The sequence below is a fragment of the Charadrius vociferus genome, unplaced genomic scaffold (assembly GCF_000708025.1).
Source record: "Charadrius vociferus isolate BGI_N301 unplaced genomic scaffold, ASM70802v2 scaffold365, whole genome shotgun sequence".
In the NCBI taxonomy this organism is placed as follows: Eukaryota; Metazoa; Chordata; class Aves; order Charadriiformes; family Charadriidae; genus Charadrius; species Charadrius vociferus.
The window spans coordinates 2600799-2616592 of record NW_009648559.1 but is presented as its reverse complement, the minus strand read 5'-3'; the positions used below and the strand labels follow the sequence as shown (position 1 = coordinate 2616592).

General features: G+C 39.7%; 2 protein-coding genes across 2 annotated transcripts in view; both read left to right on the top strand.

Annotated features, from left to right (window-relative positions):
* The first annotated feature begins 4232 nt into the window (after positions 1-4232).
* LOC104287422 (CDC42 small effector protein 2-B-like) lies at positions 4233-5821 on the top strand. The gene is made up of 3 exons (XM_009886129.1): positions 4233-4286; positions 4725-4826; positions 5364-5821. Exons 1-3 carry the CDS (start codon positions 4233-4235, stop codon positions 5436-5438), a joined length of 231 nt encoding a protein of 76 aa, XP_009884431.1. The 3' UTR covers positions 5439-5821.
* A 3131-nt stretch (positions 5822-8952) lies between these two features.
* Positions 8953-15794, top strand: part of SPPL2A (signal peptide peptidase like 2A) — a 33451-nt gene continuing 26609 nt past the window's right edge. Inside the window, exons 1-3 of the mRNA XM_009886171.1 lie at positions 8953-9010; positions 10047-10134; positions 15474-15779. Of these exons, the coding sequence (XP_009884473.1) occupies positions 8953-9010; positions 10047-10134; positions 15474-15779 (452 nt within the window). The remainder of the gene's footprint in view (positions 9011-10046; positions 10135-15473; positions 15780-15794) is intronic.

Below are 15794 nucleotides of genomic sequence, written 5' to 3'. Positions count from 1 at the left end.
TCCGCGAGCATCTTCTGCGTTCAAGGTCAAACCCCGTCCTTAGGCCAGGAAATCGGGGGGGGTTAACGGGCGTGTAGAAATTTGACTGGGAAACTGAGCGTGGAGGGTTTGTCTCCTGCAATCCCCCGGTCTCAACAGAAGGGCAGTTCCCTACTCCTGTGACTGCAGCAGCGCACCTTCCCCGGGCTGCCTTTGTCCCTCGGCTGCGGGCTGCCAGCGCCCCGACTCCTGCAAACCGCAGAAAACCGCAGGACTGGAAACCGCTGCGCCCCTGAGGGACTAAACCTCTTCTTGTTAAGACTTTGCCCCTTCTATGAAGAAACAAAACTTACGGTCGCAGCCTTTTTTTTTTTTTTTTTAATCTAATCTGAGTTTATTCTTAGTAACATTAACTTCCATAATTTGCAGGCTGGTAACTCAGTTTAGCATGTTTACAATACCAGTGGTTGGTGTATTGCAAGCTGCTCAGCTTGCTTCTCATCTTTTTATGAGTTTTACTAATTTTCTTCTGGTAAGATTCCAGGCAAATCTCAGTTGTTTTTTTCTCACATTTATTTTTAACTTCCAAACAGAACACATCATTTGGTCTCTCGGCTTTTCTTTTTTTTTGAGGGGGAATGGACAGTTAGTTAAAAATGCATTTTTTTTATTTTGTGACTAGCTTATTTCCACTTTGAAATAGAGGAGCTGCCTTGATGGTTCTTCGTTTGTTTGTTTTAATGTGTGTGTCTACTTAGCTTTTAAAAGGAGAAGTTTCAAATCTCAGAGGCTACACTCAAATTCCTTAGATTAACAATACCAACACACTTAGATTAATGGAGGTCTCAGGTAGAACCCTATTCTCAGCTTTCTATGAAGCTCCAGGATGACAGAAGGCCAATATATAATCATACTACGTAATAGTGTTGTCATGTAATTTGAGGACATCTCAAACTAAATTTTCAATCTGTACATATACTAGTAAAATCAGGATGCCGTTTCCAAGCAGTCAAGCTCACTCTGTAGCAGGATTTCAGCTGTTTGGCTTTAAGTTCTTCTAAAGTCTTGGTAATGTATTGTTTTTTACTCTTCACTGACCAAGCAAGATGCACTCTTCAAGTTTTGTGTTCAAAACTGCTTTTTGATCTGGAAATACAATTTCCACTGCTTTTTACCATACCTTGCTCTTCAAATATGTAAACATAAAAGTGTTTCAGTATTTTAACATGATGCAAATATCAAATGAGCAAAGTAAGGATAATGAACAAATTACAAGCGCAGTGGTTTATAGAATGACAATTAGGCTGAAATATGCTTCTCGCATCAATTCAGTACTGAGAGAGCTGGAATGAAAATGGCAACAACTGGACTCAGAAGTTATCACAATTTAACAACTCAGTTGGGGCAGGGTGATGGTAGTCTGCGTCTGATGTGTGATAATACACACTAACTTTACACTCATTGTCTTTCATTAACAGCTCGGAGTCAAGGATTTGTCACGATCAGACCTTGAGTCTGATGGCCAATTGTGAAGAATAGGTATGTTAGTTTATGAAGATTACCGTGCATCTCTCTTGTCTGGAAAGGGAGAAATCTTTTGTTTTGATTCAGGCAAACATTCTCCACTTCATACAGAGTCAATATTTTGTAAGTAAAATACAACAATGTTTTTAATACTTTTTAACACGCAGCAATGGTGGAACAAATTGAATGTTATGCTTTGTAAAGTGCATATAAACATTCAGGCGCTTTAAGGCTGCGGACTCCAGAATGGCTGTGCATCCTGCCCATCGCATTCAACATCTGTGTCTGCGTGTGCTAGCCATTTCCCTGGCCCTTTGTCTCTCTCTCCTCGATGATACTGCTGCTATGGTGAAAAATAGAGAGAAAGAACAACAGGATATTGTCCAATTCTGGTCTGTGTGCCAACAGTGACAAAATGTTGTTTTCTCCTCGTTTTCGTTATTCTTGTTGGCTTTTATTAGTCCTGGGCAAGCATGAAGGCATTAAGATGTTTTTAAAATTCTTCCAGTTAGCGTGGAAACCTTGAGTCTGTGGGAGGAAGGTGGTGTCCCATGCCCTGGTGCAGACATTCCTGTCCTGGAGGATGATACTCTGACTCCTGCAGAGGAAAAGAAGAGTTCTGTTGTAAAACACAACAGGAAGGCGTCCAGTGCTGCTGTGTGCCAGGAGGACACCTGCAGAGCTGCCGCAGGGGTGGAAGTGAGCCACAGGCTGTATGGATAGTGCTGAGAAAACTGCACGGCTGCACAAATCTGACGCCAAACTAGGGCGCTATTTTTGGTTTCCGTTCTGCTTTTCTGACACCTGTAGGTAAGCGTGAAGTGCACAACAGACTTCCGCAGCGCCTCACAGAGCGAAGGAACGGTCGCAGGGTATGGGATCACAGTGAAGCATTCTTGTTTAGTGATGAGGATCAATTATAACCCAGGAATATGAACTGTAAATGTGCTGGAGTTGCCAAGACAGGAGCTGGCTGCGTGCCAGTGCTTGAATGAGGACAGACCATCCCGTCAGGACTCACTGGGAGCAGCAGGTAAGACCTAGGTACACACGGAGCCCCACGGAGTTAGATGGCCAAATGCTGGGGGGTATGGTGAGAGGAGAGTAGGCGTTCAACCATTGTTTTGGGATGGGGATGTTTCTCTAATTTGATGCTTGTCTCAGTCAGCCTGCTTTCAAAATAGGTTATTAGCATACAGTGATGCACTTTATGATTTTTAAGAAAATCTTGGCTTTGATGCAGTCTCCTTAACATAACCTCCAAAAATTGCAAATAATGTGAAGTGTAGGCAAAAGCTTTGGCTTCTGCATGTTCTTACGGTTGTGTGGGCCACTGTCCCTTCTTTGCTGCACCCAAACAAGGTGTCAGTGGTGATAAGGACCGTTGTGAGACAATGAAGTGAGGTGAAAAATGATAATTGAGCCAGATAATGAATTGTATTAATACCACTCAGGATAAAATGGAATAATATATGACACATTCTGCAGTAATGCATCATATAGGCCACCTAAAGCTAAGAGGCAAATGTAACAAATGCTTTGATAGATAAATGTCAGAAATTTAAGAAATCTGCTTGAAGTGTGAGAAGTGATGAAGTGTAAGAAAAACACAAAGGTGAAAGAAATAGATGTGCTAATTACATAATTGTGGAACTACGTAAGAAATGCCTGTGAAAGGGGAAGCTTATGCTGTTTGGTTGTGAAGACTTCAGTGGGGGTTCAGAAAGACTGAATTCATGAAGCTGTAACTTCTGTGAAGCTGTAAGTTTTGAAAAAAAACCCCTTCTTTCTAAATTAACATGTTGAAATACTGTTTTAATGATCTGGGGTCTGAAAAACTTGATAGGGAAGGCTACTCGATAGCCCTGGTTTTGATTTGAAGGAAGTTTTTTTAAAAAAAAGTCAGTAACCACTAAAAAGTTGTTCCTTATCATAGCTTCAGGGCAGTTAAGGTCAGTGAGTTCCCTCGTTGTGTATCCAGTTCAGGAGTGCTGTGTTAATACTTTTATACCTTTTGGGAAGCTCTAGGCTCTGTCTGATGAACAGTTTCTGCTGCTGGTATACAAAGCTCTTTCCCTCTTCTAAGGGCTTTTTGGAGTTGTAGAATACTCTCTACTTTGACGTTTTTTAAGTCTGAGAAGAGTAAGTGTATCAGATGTAAGATGGAGACTTCCTTTTGGGCCAGTTTGTAAATGTTAAGCATTTAATCTGTTGTGTTTCAAAGCTATTTTCTTTCAAAATACTAAACAGTCCATAAGTATTGGCCAGCTCTACTTACAACCAGATCACAGACTGGTAAGACATGACTTAATTCTAGCATTGCTTTTATTATGCTTCTGTAAAGAAACCAGAACTTATACTATTGGCTGCCTGGGAGTAAATGTGCAGAGTTCTTAACCCTGATTTCTGATATGAATGTACTGATTTCAAATTGATGCTACTCTTCTGTCCAGGTATATTTTAAGAATTTTACAGTCTTGTTTTAGTTTTCTGAAATGTCTCTTGTCCAATAACTGTTACAAGATTTTGATATATTTGAGTATAAATTTACATAATAATCTCTTTGCAGGTGTACTTATCGGATGCTTTCTGTGATCTTTACCAGTGAATCTGCACAAACAATTCCTTCCTAAACTTGCTTTAGAAACTGCATCTTGGTCTTTGTACAGCTTTAACTCCCAGAGAAATAATTACACTTAACAAGACCTTATTACCTACTGAAAAATATAATGACTGAATTCCTGGTTTGTTTTAATTGGTGCAATGGTGAACAGCCTCAACCGGTAGGTAGATGCACAACTGCCATCCTTTATCAGATTTGAAATTTTGTCTTTCAGTTATGTGGAAAACACTTTCATTGTCATGTTGTTTTAATTAGTTTGGGCTAAGTAATGCAAATGCTAAAAACTGACATGTTGAACTATGTTTAAACTATGTATGTTTTGTAAGAAGCTTTCGCCATATGACTATTTGCAGTTCTCAGGCCCTGACTTTCCAACATTAAAGTAGGCTTTTGCTAAAATTCAATTAGCAGTTATAAAAGTGACTTTGACCCTCTCTTACTGCAAACAGTCTGAAACTTCAGCCCAGTTGCAATGAGGAGTCATTAGGGGTCACTACTGACCATCTTTTTTTTTTTTTTTTTAACTCAGCTGCTTGTTTCTTTCTGAAAGCTGCTCATGTTTTCTGAATAGAGACCTAAGATATCTTCTTTCTTATAGAAGAGGCGTCGGAGACTGGACCGGAATATGATAGGAGAACCAATGAACTTTGTACACACTGCGCATGTTGGGGCAAGAGACATGAGTAGTGACTATTCATCAGTAAGTGTGCACCTCTTGGATAAGCAGAAATCTCCACTCAGTAACCTGTAGAGCAGGTAGCTAATAAAATACTAGACAACTGTAAGAGAGAGAAAAATCTGACTTTTTTTTTTTAATCAATAGAATAGCATCAGCACAGAACTGTCCTTTGGTTTGTAAACATAAGATACTGTGGAAGATATAATCAGCAAGAAGCGCTCATTTCCCCAGTATCTCTACATACGATGAGAACCTTTTGGATAAGGGTTCTGTGGATGCACTTGATACTAGGTCTAGATAACACATCACCCTGAAGTCAAAGTTGTCCCAGGGTGAATGATGTAAGAATAAGCGGATTTTGGATAGCAAGACCCATCTCATGCTCTGACTTAAAATAGTATTTAACAATCCTGGGTTTAGTTGTTATTTCTCCCTACTGCTGTTGGGACCCAGCGCTGCAAACATATGGCTCACCTGTCTCTTCAAAGTGATGCTTTTAATAATTGCTCTGGCAACCAGGCTTTATCAGATGCATGTTCTAATAAGCTTTTTTCCTAGGCTGTATCAGTTCAGGACCACATGAAGTCTAAAGGTGGCTACACAAATGGCACTTCTGCAACTGTTGAGATATAGGAAACTGAGAGAAGGCTGAAGTCTGCTCTGTCTTACGAGGACCTCCTGGACTGTGCTTTCATATTCTCAGAAAGCTCTTTATCATGGAGTAGAGAGAATACTTGAATTATAAATAGGTCAGTGCAAGCTTTGGTGTTCTTAGCACAATAGTTTCTGAAGGAGTTATTGTAAATTATCCTTAAAATGGCCCATCACGGTAGTTTTGTAGTAGCACCTGTAATTTCTCACTGTGGGTGACTTCCTAGCTGTGTCCCAGAAACCTCACAAAGTTGTCTTATAGGGTGGGATTGAAAGTCAGTATGAACTGTCTGGGATTTTGACCTCTGTCAGCTTCTCCCCTTAAGAAATGATTTAATTGGAAGATACCACGTTTGTACTTCTTACATGGGCTAAACTCAATTGCTAAGTAGGATCTTACTGCCTTTAATATAACTTTGAACCTGTTTTTTAGATGGCTTACAACTTAATGCATAAATCTACTGAGTTGTACTTTGGTATTTTTTTAATGTCTTTTCATGGTGAACAAAACTCTAACATAATACAGTTAGCTGAGTCTGCAAAACCCAGTGAAACTTCTGCCTTGCTGTGATAACGCTTTTGTAGCTAGAAATGGAGGTTTTGCAAATATACCCACTCTCGAATGAGGCTTAGAAAAACAGACATTTCTGTCAATTACTGGGCTGCCTCCCTTCCATACATGCACTAGTGTGACTGATGGGTATTGCTACAACAGAGCTATTAATATGTACCAGTTAACTTCAAGTGGTGCTACAATATGCTCACAACTGTGTATTAATTTGGCATGACTACTATTGAATTTAAAACTAAACATATTTAAAATCGCTCTCTCTGTTACCTATCTGTAACAGTGACTACACAGGACTTCAAGGGATATCTCACTTGTCTTGAAATTAAGGATCCAGAAAGACTAGGGTTTTGGGGTTTTTTTTTTAAGACTAACTGAATTTTTTTCTTGCATATGGTTTAAATAGAAAGTATGGTTTAAGTGATACAGCCATGTGAAGGACAGAAATTTAAAGAATATTGTGAAAACTTGCAGGAGAATATTAAATGGAAACAGTGTCTTGCAGAGTTCTGGCACTTCATAAATATTTAAATAAATACCCATAAATATTTAGCCATAACCAAACTAAAGTTTATTACTTATCACTTAATAGAAAGACTAATAAGGACTATGACAAAACTGCTTAAATAGAGGTAGGTTTTTCTTTTACCCAATCACTGACAACTGTCCAAAATTCTGAATGAGTACCAGTGCAGAAACTTAGGAAATCTGCTTGCTATCATGGGATCAACTAAATACAAGTGTTTGAATTGATGCCATATCAGCACCAGTTACGCTGGAAGTCGGTGAAGGAGAAGTGAGAGAGTCTTTCTTCTTGCTTTATGCATAAGATCAGTTATGAACTTTTTTCCATTAAAAAAAAAAAAAGTCTAGCTGGCAAATCTTTTAACTTGTTTGATTCTGTTTGTGGCTTGTGATACTTCTTAAATCTAGACTGCTGGCTTTGCTGAATTGTTAGGCTGTTTTTTCTGAGTATACCAGGGAACTTAAAACATGAAAAGTAGCTCTGTGTTTCTGTATGCATTCAACCTCCCCCCCGCCATATTTCATCTTTAAGGGCCAAAGAGGAAGAGAGAATGTTACTTTCTGTAGCAGTCAACAGCTCGTCATAGCATTCTGCAACCACATAAGAGAAATCTAATATCCATGTCTTGCTAGATCCTTACTCTTGAATTAGAATGCATGCCAAATTTTAATATATTTTAAAATTAGCATGAGTTAGCTGTACATTTAGCTTTTTTAAGTCTTTCATATTTCTGTCTTCTAACTTCAGATTTATTCCAACAGCCTAGTTAAGTACAGAGTTCAAAGAAGCTAAATCCTGTATACTGTTGAGGAAGCATAAAGTGGCCAAGTTGTTTTAAGGAATAGATTCTACTTCACCTGCTATTAAATTGAGTTAATGCATTCATTGGTCCATACATGCCCAGAAAAAATAGTGGTAGGCAGCTGTTATGAAGAAAATGGGTTGTATTTTGTTAACACTGTAAGAAAACAAATTACATGGGAGTTAGTATTTCCTGAAGACCCATTCACTATGTTTAAGATTAGTGGTGTATGCATAACTAGAAATAAAGGAGTTGGTGATCGTGTCAGCAGCGCAATCTGATGTAAAACTAACCTATTTTCATCAAAATATAGTATTATATAGGACCATATTAAAGTGTCACATCATTAAAAGGAAACGTTTTGCTATTGCATTAAGAATACCATTACTTTTATAACCTAAACAAACATAAAAGCATGCTTAGGTATTTTTTTGTTGTCTATTTAGAAACCTTATCTAGCTGTAATCTGTCATGTAACTGGGTATAAACCTATCTTCGTTATAATAAATCTGTTGAACTAGGCATTTGCGCTCTTTTCGTATTGTGGAAAATCTTGATATTTTCTCTGCACTGAAAACCTGTTGGTCAAGTGGATGGATCAGGATGGTTTGAACTTTTATTGCACAAAATCAAATTTCTCCACTAGAGAGCACAATTTCACATCAAATCTTTGCTGTCAGCTCTATGCAAGCTATTACTCCATTGTGGGGTTTGGTTGGTTGTTGGGTTTTGCTGTATTTTATTCCAGTCAAGCTCAAATAAGACCAAAGGATCCAACTTTTTAATCTATGTTGTAGGCTGTGAAGACCTTATATCAACACAACGTGGCAATGAAACATTATTGCTCTGACTTGATGGCATTTTATCGTTTCTTTTTGTAGTTGGAAGTAAAATAACTTGCAAGAGGAGCAGGATCAAGTGTTCCATATGTTGTTCATCAGAGTCTCAGTATATGTTTGTGTTCTTAAAAAAAAAAAAAAAAAAGGGGAGGTGGGGGAGTAGCTGTTATTTGAAACGCTGTCTGTCTTATCCCTTGATGTCCCTGATAGGCTTTACTGACTATCCCATAATGCTGCATAAACCTGCAGTCAGTATATAGAAAAGGTATTTGGCTTTTTCACAACCTAATATGTCTCTTTACCTCCTGTAGAGCAGCTTTATAACAATTGTGTGGTGTCATGCTACGTTTCAAGTTAGCCTGTAGTAGGATAACTTGCAACCCGGGCAACCATTTGTATGGTCTTGCTGTATTGGACTATCAGGTGCCTCTGTAGCTTCCACTCTGTATAGACAGAAAATGTTTGAGGTATTAACAAATACCTTTAATCTTACTGTGCAAGCAAGAACAAGCACAATTCGACAATGCTAAATTCTGTGGAGGTATGTTTATGAAACTCTTTAGATGTTATTAAATGCACTAACACTTGAAAAAAAAAAAACCAAACCACCAAATCTGTCAGTGAACAATGATCTCATGGCTGCTCTTGATTGTGTTTGAATTTGCTTTGCTGTCAGCACTGTGACACTGACATAAAAACCCAACAGTTGAAGATAAGAACAATCTGGTCTGCCTTTCGTAATCGCTGTGGAGATAGACGAGATGAACTACAGGGAGAAAACCGTGTTGTATTACAGTGGTGTCAAGAAGGTCTCCTCTGGTGAGTGGGTTCCTGTAGGGCTTCCAGATACTTTGTGGTTCTGCAGATGTGGTTGGTCAAGAATCGCAAGCAGTTGTTTAAAGCACTGTGCTATGAAATCATTCAGATAAAGTTTGACAGTCAGGGAATAGGAGGTAGAAGCTAGATCTTCCTTCCGAGCATTCATATCTTCTCCAGAGAACAAACACTTCTGTGGCACTGATTAGAAGGAGTACTTGCAGTACTTTGCTTCATTAGGTTTTGCTTCTAGTTTATGGCTCCTGAAGGTAGACTTGCAATTCTGAAATCTATAAGGCAAGGTGAATCAGACACTAAGGGTTAATGGCAAAGGTGTTGAGTCCTGAAATAAGAAATTTTCTGGTTCATTAGATTGCAGATTGGCTTCAGGGCAGAAAACAAAGACTAACCCTAAAGAGAATGTTTGTTTGGTTTGTTGTTTGGTTTTTGGTGGTTTTTTTTTTTTTTTTTTTAAAAACCCAAACCTGCTTCAAATAAATCTTTCTTATTTATCTATTTTTAAAAAGTGGAGACTTGCATTTTTAACGTCTTGCAGTTGTAGTACCACTCTGACTATGTACCTTTCTGACTTAACACGAGGGCTGGATCAACAGAGTTTATACCCAAAGCAGCAGTTAATGCTTGAAATTCAAAATTTTAGCTGCTTACCTCTACAGCTGAAGCCCCTGTGTGCCTAAGGAGATGCTCTAAGTGGTTGGTGCTTGGGCTTCTGCAGACAAACTGCCCTTTCTTCATACATGGTAATTTGTCTGGCACACAAGTTCTAAGTTACTTACATCAGTAGTTTTCCTGTCAATATTCATGTGGTTACAGTGTATATGTAAAAGGTTTCCTAGTCCTGTAGTGAATAATAGGTCCTCTCCAGAAACTGGCTTCTTGGGCAGTTGTTCCCTCAACAGAGCTTCAAGCTGTGGAGTTACTTAAACTTAACCACCACGTGCAGCCCTGAGTCAGTTTTTTACTTTGCTATGTGAAAGCTTAAAGTCTCCTTGTTATTGCTTAATTCTTCATACTCCAGGGGAGGCGGTCAGAGAGGCTAACAGGTGGATTGGGAACTACAGAACAATGGGATATACAAGTGAGGCAGGTTTAGAAACCATGGAGAGGTAATGTCGTGTACGTTTATAAGGAATGAGCAGGGAGCAGAACATGTGCGTGTCAATGTTTGTTATCTGCAATGCACAGGACAGCTTTGCTGATACCAACTGGAACATACTCATAACGTGTGCATAATTGGTATATGGAGGAAATTGGGCACTTAAATGCGTGACTAAGCTGGGACTTTGAGACACAGATTGCCAATGTAACTTTAATGGATAGTAGTATCCTCTTCCTGCAGTGGCTTACAAAGCTGTTTTCAGAAAGTACGGAGCCACACAGCAAGCTAGCGTGGGTTTCAGCAGGTGCAGACTGATGGCACGTATATGTTTGGAAGACAAGATGGTGTTTTGTTTTTTGGGTTTTTTTCCTGATAATGTGAGGTTGCAGATGCTCTAAGTGCTGAGGCCTGCTGCACCCGATGCAAACTTCATGGAACACAAAACAAATAAAACTTAGAGTTAATACAAAATAGCAGTAGTAAAAGGGCATCTGCCTTCAGTCCACCATGCTCCCAAAACTTCAGGGAAATGAACTAGACCCATCTGATATCCAGCTTCCAGGTGTTGGGAGAGCATGGACAGGTTGGAGCTGAAAGGTTGTGAAGACTTCCTTGTGCCTGAGGAGGTTTGGGTGTTCTCCTGGACTATCTGCAGGCTGAGGAGGTCACTGTGGCTACACCAGATTACCGTTAAGACCTTTTCTCCCAATGATATGTAGAGGAAGGAAACATGAAAGCAAATAGTGAAAGCACTTGGAGTAGGCAGGGACATTACTAGTATGTGTTCTTGTGTCAAAAAAGTTCCTAACTTGAGGTGCTTGATACTGAACTAGGACTGCTGTCTTCACCTGGGAACTTACAGATGAGCAAACTCATGTTATAATAAAAAAACTACGGCCTTTGAGGGAGAGTGGGGTGTCAAGGGCACCCATGGCATGGCATGCCTTGGAGTCTGCCTTGCCTAAACCCAGCCCGAACTGGCTTATCGTGCGTCGCAGTATGGCTACTGAACACCTTGTGGTTGTCGCTTGTTCCATACATCCAGTTTCTGTGCATCCCATTAGCGTGACCAAAATCCTAAAATGTTACCCCAAAATGTAGTTCAATAGGGAGGAAGTTCTCTTAACCTAGTTTTAATCCCATTTAGAAAAGAGTAGTAACAGATGGACAAGAACAACAACTTTGAGGTGTCTGTTGAGACCTCTACAGTAAATTACTCATGCAATCAAGGCCACAAAGCTGTACGGAAACTCCCTTTACTCAGTGAACATTTTTTTTTTTTTGTTATTAAAACAATGTAAATGGGAAGAATATTCTCTCTGTAACAAATTTTAGCTTTGCTCTGATATTTGCATATAGATCCAAAGTGAACAAAATCAAGGTTAGTATTACTAAGGGCCCACCCTAATTCAGGGGCAAAAAAAAAAGTTGAATAATGTCTTTTACTGTTTTAATATGTGTGTTTTAATATATATGTATATAGTTAGACCTTCATCTTAAGTAAGTAATGTGAAAGGAAATAATCCATTCTTTTAAACTGAAATTAGTATGATTGCTCTGGCTTAAGTTAAAAAGTTAAAAAGTTAAAAAAATTGACTTAAAATCTACATTTAAACTACTGAGAGAAAATTTGGTCTACTTTTAAAGCTGACATTGGCCTGTACAAGTGGATGACTAACTAATTTCAGATTCTTCATCAAAGAGCTAGAAAAAATGTTTGGTTCCAGGATTATTTTTTTTAATAGTGTATTTACATGCATCTGATCTTGCTAGTGCTTAAGACAGACATGTACACTTTTCATAACTTACCTGAGCTGAGTCTAAAGGTGAATGAAGACTATACTGATAACCAGCTCTTCACGGTGAGCTGTCTGCAATTAAGGATTCGTAAATAAGGCAAAACAATGGCACTTATTCTAGACAGAAGTCTATTTGTAAAAAAAATTGATCTAATACATGTAAGTTTGAAAGTCCAGTCTCAACATGTGCTGAAGCTGCATATTAATGGTGAAAGTAATATGCTTTTAAATGCAGTTACCCATGTTTACCCTCGCAGTCTTTACCACCAGGAAATATTAAAACCTGACTCAGTACCTTTGAGGGTGTTGAGCTTGAAAATATAATTCAAAAGTAAGGTTTACAGTCCTTCATTAATGCATGCAAATGTGGCCTTGCTGCATAATGGCATATGAGGAAGGCTTTCACTAGTTTCTTTAAACATCACCTTTGAAACTGGATTTGAATTGGCTGTTCTCCCCGCTGTGTAATATCCAGTGGGCTAGGGTATCTCTTGCTAGCATCAACTGGTATTTACTGGTGTTCAGATAAGGCTGTTAGTACATGGGGAAAAGTTGCTAGATGTGTTTGTACTAATAAATAATTCTTAAATACCAGTCTTTCTATGCTTTGGATCATTTTCTTGCCGGGAGATAGAAGTCCCACCAGGCTGTTGCACATGTCCTCATCTTTGCCATGTGCGTATGTCTTGCAAAGACGGCAGGTTTCAGGAACGATGTTCCCCATGTCACTTAAATCAAGAGGTGTCACGGTGTTATCTTGCTGTCTTGTTCCAGGCTCCAGCCAAAAAGCTGTGAAAATACGAAGCACTGAAAGAGACACTACGTAGGGCAGGGTAAAATTTTCTTTGGTCAAGCCACTTCCTTTTCCTTGTCACTTGCTTTATTCTGTCCTATTACTCTACCGCCCACTGAATCTCTTAGAAATGTATTTACATTCAGTGTTTGGGTCAGTGTTCTCTCTTAGTTCTTAGAAATTAACACAACCTATTAAAAATTCCTTCATCCCTTTGAAGCTTGTTTATTGATCAATGAACCCAAAATCCCCTCCTTAGTGACTTTTTTTGGATGACATAACTGTTTAGTGAGCAGAGTCTAGTCTCTTTTACAATCTTAGTCCTTTAAAAATTATGCAATATGTTCTCTGAAATCTCTAATGCGGATAGCCACCCTTCTAAATCTGCCTACCTAACAAGGCACCTATTTTCTGTTTGTGCTATTTTATGCAAAATTAACAGAATTAGACAGTAATTCAAAGTTAAGCTAATGGAAGAGCAAATCTAATTGTATAAGGAGATACAGGGAAAGGAACAGAAAAAGGCAGATTTGGCAGGTTGGAATAAATTTACTGAAAAGCCAAGAGGCCGACAAACATGAAAAAAACATAAAGCAGCACTTAATGCAATGGGAGAGTCAGGAGAAACGGCCTTGGAATGGAAGATGTTTTGGATGTCTCCTTGTGAGTCACATCATTTGTGTTTAGAAGTGTATGGTGGAGAACAGGAAGGGGAAGGAAGGGATAATTTCATGATCCCTTTGAAAAGGATTTCCATATATGTATGTATACTATTATTCAAGCAGTTTCTTTTCCGTGCTAATGGTTATTTAGCTTCAGTTTCCACCTTGTAACTAATGTGCTCAAAGCCTATATTAAACATCTCTGTTCCTTAAGGCTTTGAAATGCTTTAGGAATACCTGAGCTGAGTTACCGATTTTATTTCATGTTGATGTTTTGGTTGGGAAAGGGTTTTTTCTGAGAGTGGCGTTTCTCTTCTTTTCTCTGATGGAAATAATTATGGTGGCATAGAAAGGATGCAATTCTTGGTGTGGATTTTCAGTACTACTGATTATGAGTGGAAGTTGTTCATTCCAAATAAGGAATTTCAGGTGTAAAACGGGGGGGAATCTTTTTAGACTCTTAAGTCATTCTTTAGGCTCAGAAGGTCTTTATAAGCTAGTTTTCTTCTGTCTGGGATTGAAAATAACATGCATGAATAAAATGTAGTTTTTCTCATAGTGCTGAAATCTGAGACTAGATCATCTGGTTTTAGTTTGGTTACACGATAACGCTAACAGTAAAAATTAGGGACTACTTAAGTTGCCAATAAAGATTACCTAAGAAGTTTTTACTGATGTCCTGAATGTCAGCTGCCTGTGTCCTGAGCTAACACTGGGGCTTCTTCAGTGCAGGTATTTCTAACCTGCACCGTCCCGCTGGACTGCAGGAGATGTGTTTAAGGTAAGAGATGTTTACACACTGTCTTTAAACATGTGTCAAGGCAGGGGAGATCAAACCAAACATACACTTTTGGGGAGAACAATTTCCTTTTATTTAAAGGCAATTGTACTTCTAGTATTTTTTCCTTGGCCTGCTTTTCTTCAGCTGCGGAAAGAATAAAAACTGCTGTGCTTTCCTGGGGAACGCAGGGAGAGGGATTAGTATTTGGTAGGGCAGGACACCCTGTGGAATCTGATCCTGCGAGCAGCTACGCACTTGCAATTCAAATTAAACACTTCTTCCATGTCTGAAATACATTGTCATGTACATACACTTCGCTCTTTATAGATCATAGAATTGGTAGATTTATTAAAGTAATCTGTATTAATCTCTCATCCAGACCTTCGCAGATTCAGAAGTAGAGACAGTAGTTGGCATAAAGTGTCGTGGTTACTCTGGTAACAGCACCAAAATAGAAATATGCAGATGGACAATGTACTAGCTGGGTTGGTTTTTTTTAAAACACCCATTCTGCATGGAATATGAATTATGAGCTGTGTCATGCTGTGCTGTTATCTTTCACTGTTTAAATACATTAAATTGTTAGACACACTTTTGCAGCCTAGCAAGTCTACAAGATGCATGAGCTGTTCTGTTGTCACTGTGGGGGGAAGCTTGCCTCTTATCATCAAAATATCTGTATTGATCAAAACACTACTTATTTACAGGTAGGTAAATGTTATTAAGACTTTTATAGCAACAGAACAGCTTATTGAAAATTTGCTATACTGTGGTGAGAAATGTTCCTTAAATTCACACAAAGGGAAAACCATGCATGCGGCAACCTCCTTCCTCTGTAGTAATAACTAATAACCACTTAGTTTGTGAGTGACCCAAGCAAGTGGGTTACCCGCTTTAGGCTTGGATTCACTAATGCTGGATCGCAGCTCAGCTCTCCTTCTCTTGCCTCTGCCTTTCCACTCACGGCCACATCCTCTCCTTCTCCCATCATCTTCCCTATCTTTGCCTTGTTCCCTTTCCTGGCCCTTGCCCGTAACCAGCTCTTGAAAACCTCACGGAAAGATGTTGCGCAGCTTCCCCAGCTGGTAAATCACAGAGCTGTTTCTGCCCATCTCCTTCCTCCAAATCACTGCTAGCTCTTGCCTCTGCTGCACCACAGCCCCTTCCATGCTTTCAAAGCCTGGAAAATATTTCTGATTTTTTTTTTTTGGTGGGTTTGTGGGTTTTTTTAGTGCAAACAATGTCAATTCTCTTCGACCCTTTGTTATAGGCCATGCTTTGCTGTTTCTTGAACTTGTTGCTCCCCCTGAGGATCCCCCGCTACCCTCGCCGTACCTCCCCCACTGCCCGCTCACCCCGACAGACGGGGCGAGGTGGAACACTCAGATTTGTCCCGGGAGACGTGGGACGAACCCGACCGTTTCCTTTTATTGGGGACGGCTGTGAGGGGTTCCAGGCGGCGTTAAGCACCTCACGCCCGCCCACAGTGGAGCTGCCGGCGGGAAGCCCGACAAGCTCAGCGCTTGACGGACCGAAGGCACGCGCCGGGGCCGCCCCGGCTCGCCTCACGGCAGGGCCCCTTCGCGGCCGCCCCCCGGCGCGGCCCGGCAGCAGGAAGCGGGCCGGGCGCTC

What these genes read in the sequence shown, in the direction of transcription:
- LOC104287422 (XM_009886129.1), top strand. Translation starts at nt 4,233, where the DNA reads ATGACTGAATTCCTGGTTTGTTTTAATTGGTGCAATGGTGAACAGCCT. An exon ending in ATGGTGAACAGCCTCAACCG is followed by an intron (nt 4,287 to 4,724) that starts GTAGGTAGATGC and finishes TCTTTCTTATAG; the next exon opens with AAGAGGCGTCGGAGACTGGA. An exon ending in TGAGTAGTGACTATTCATCA is followed by an intron (nt 4,827 to 5,363) that starts GTAAGTGTGCAC and finishes CTTTTTTCCTAG; the next exon opens with GCTGTATCAGTTCAGGACCA.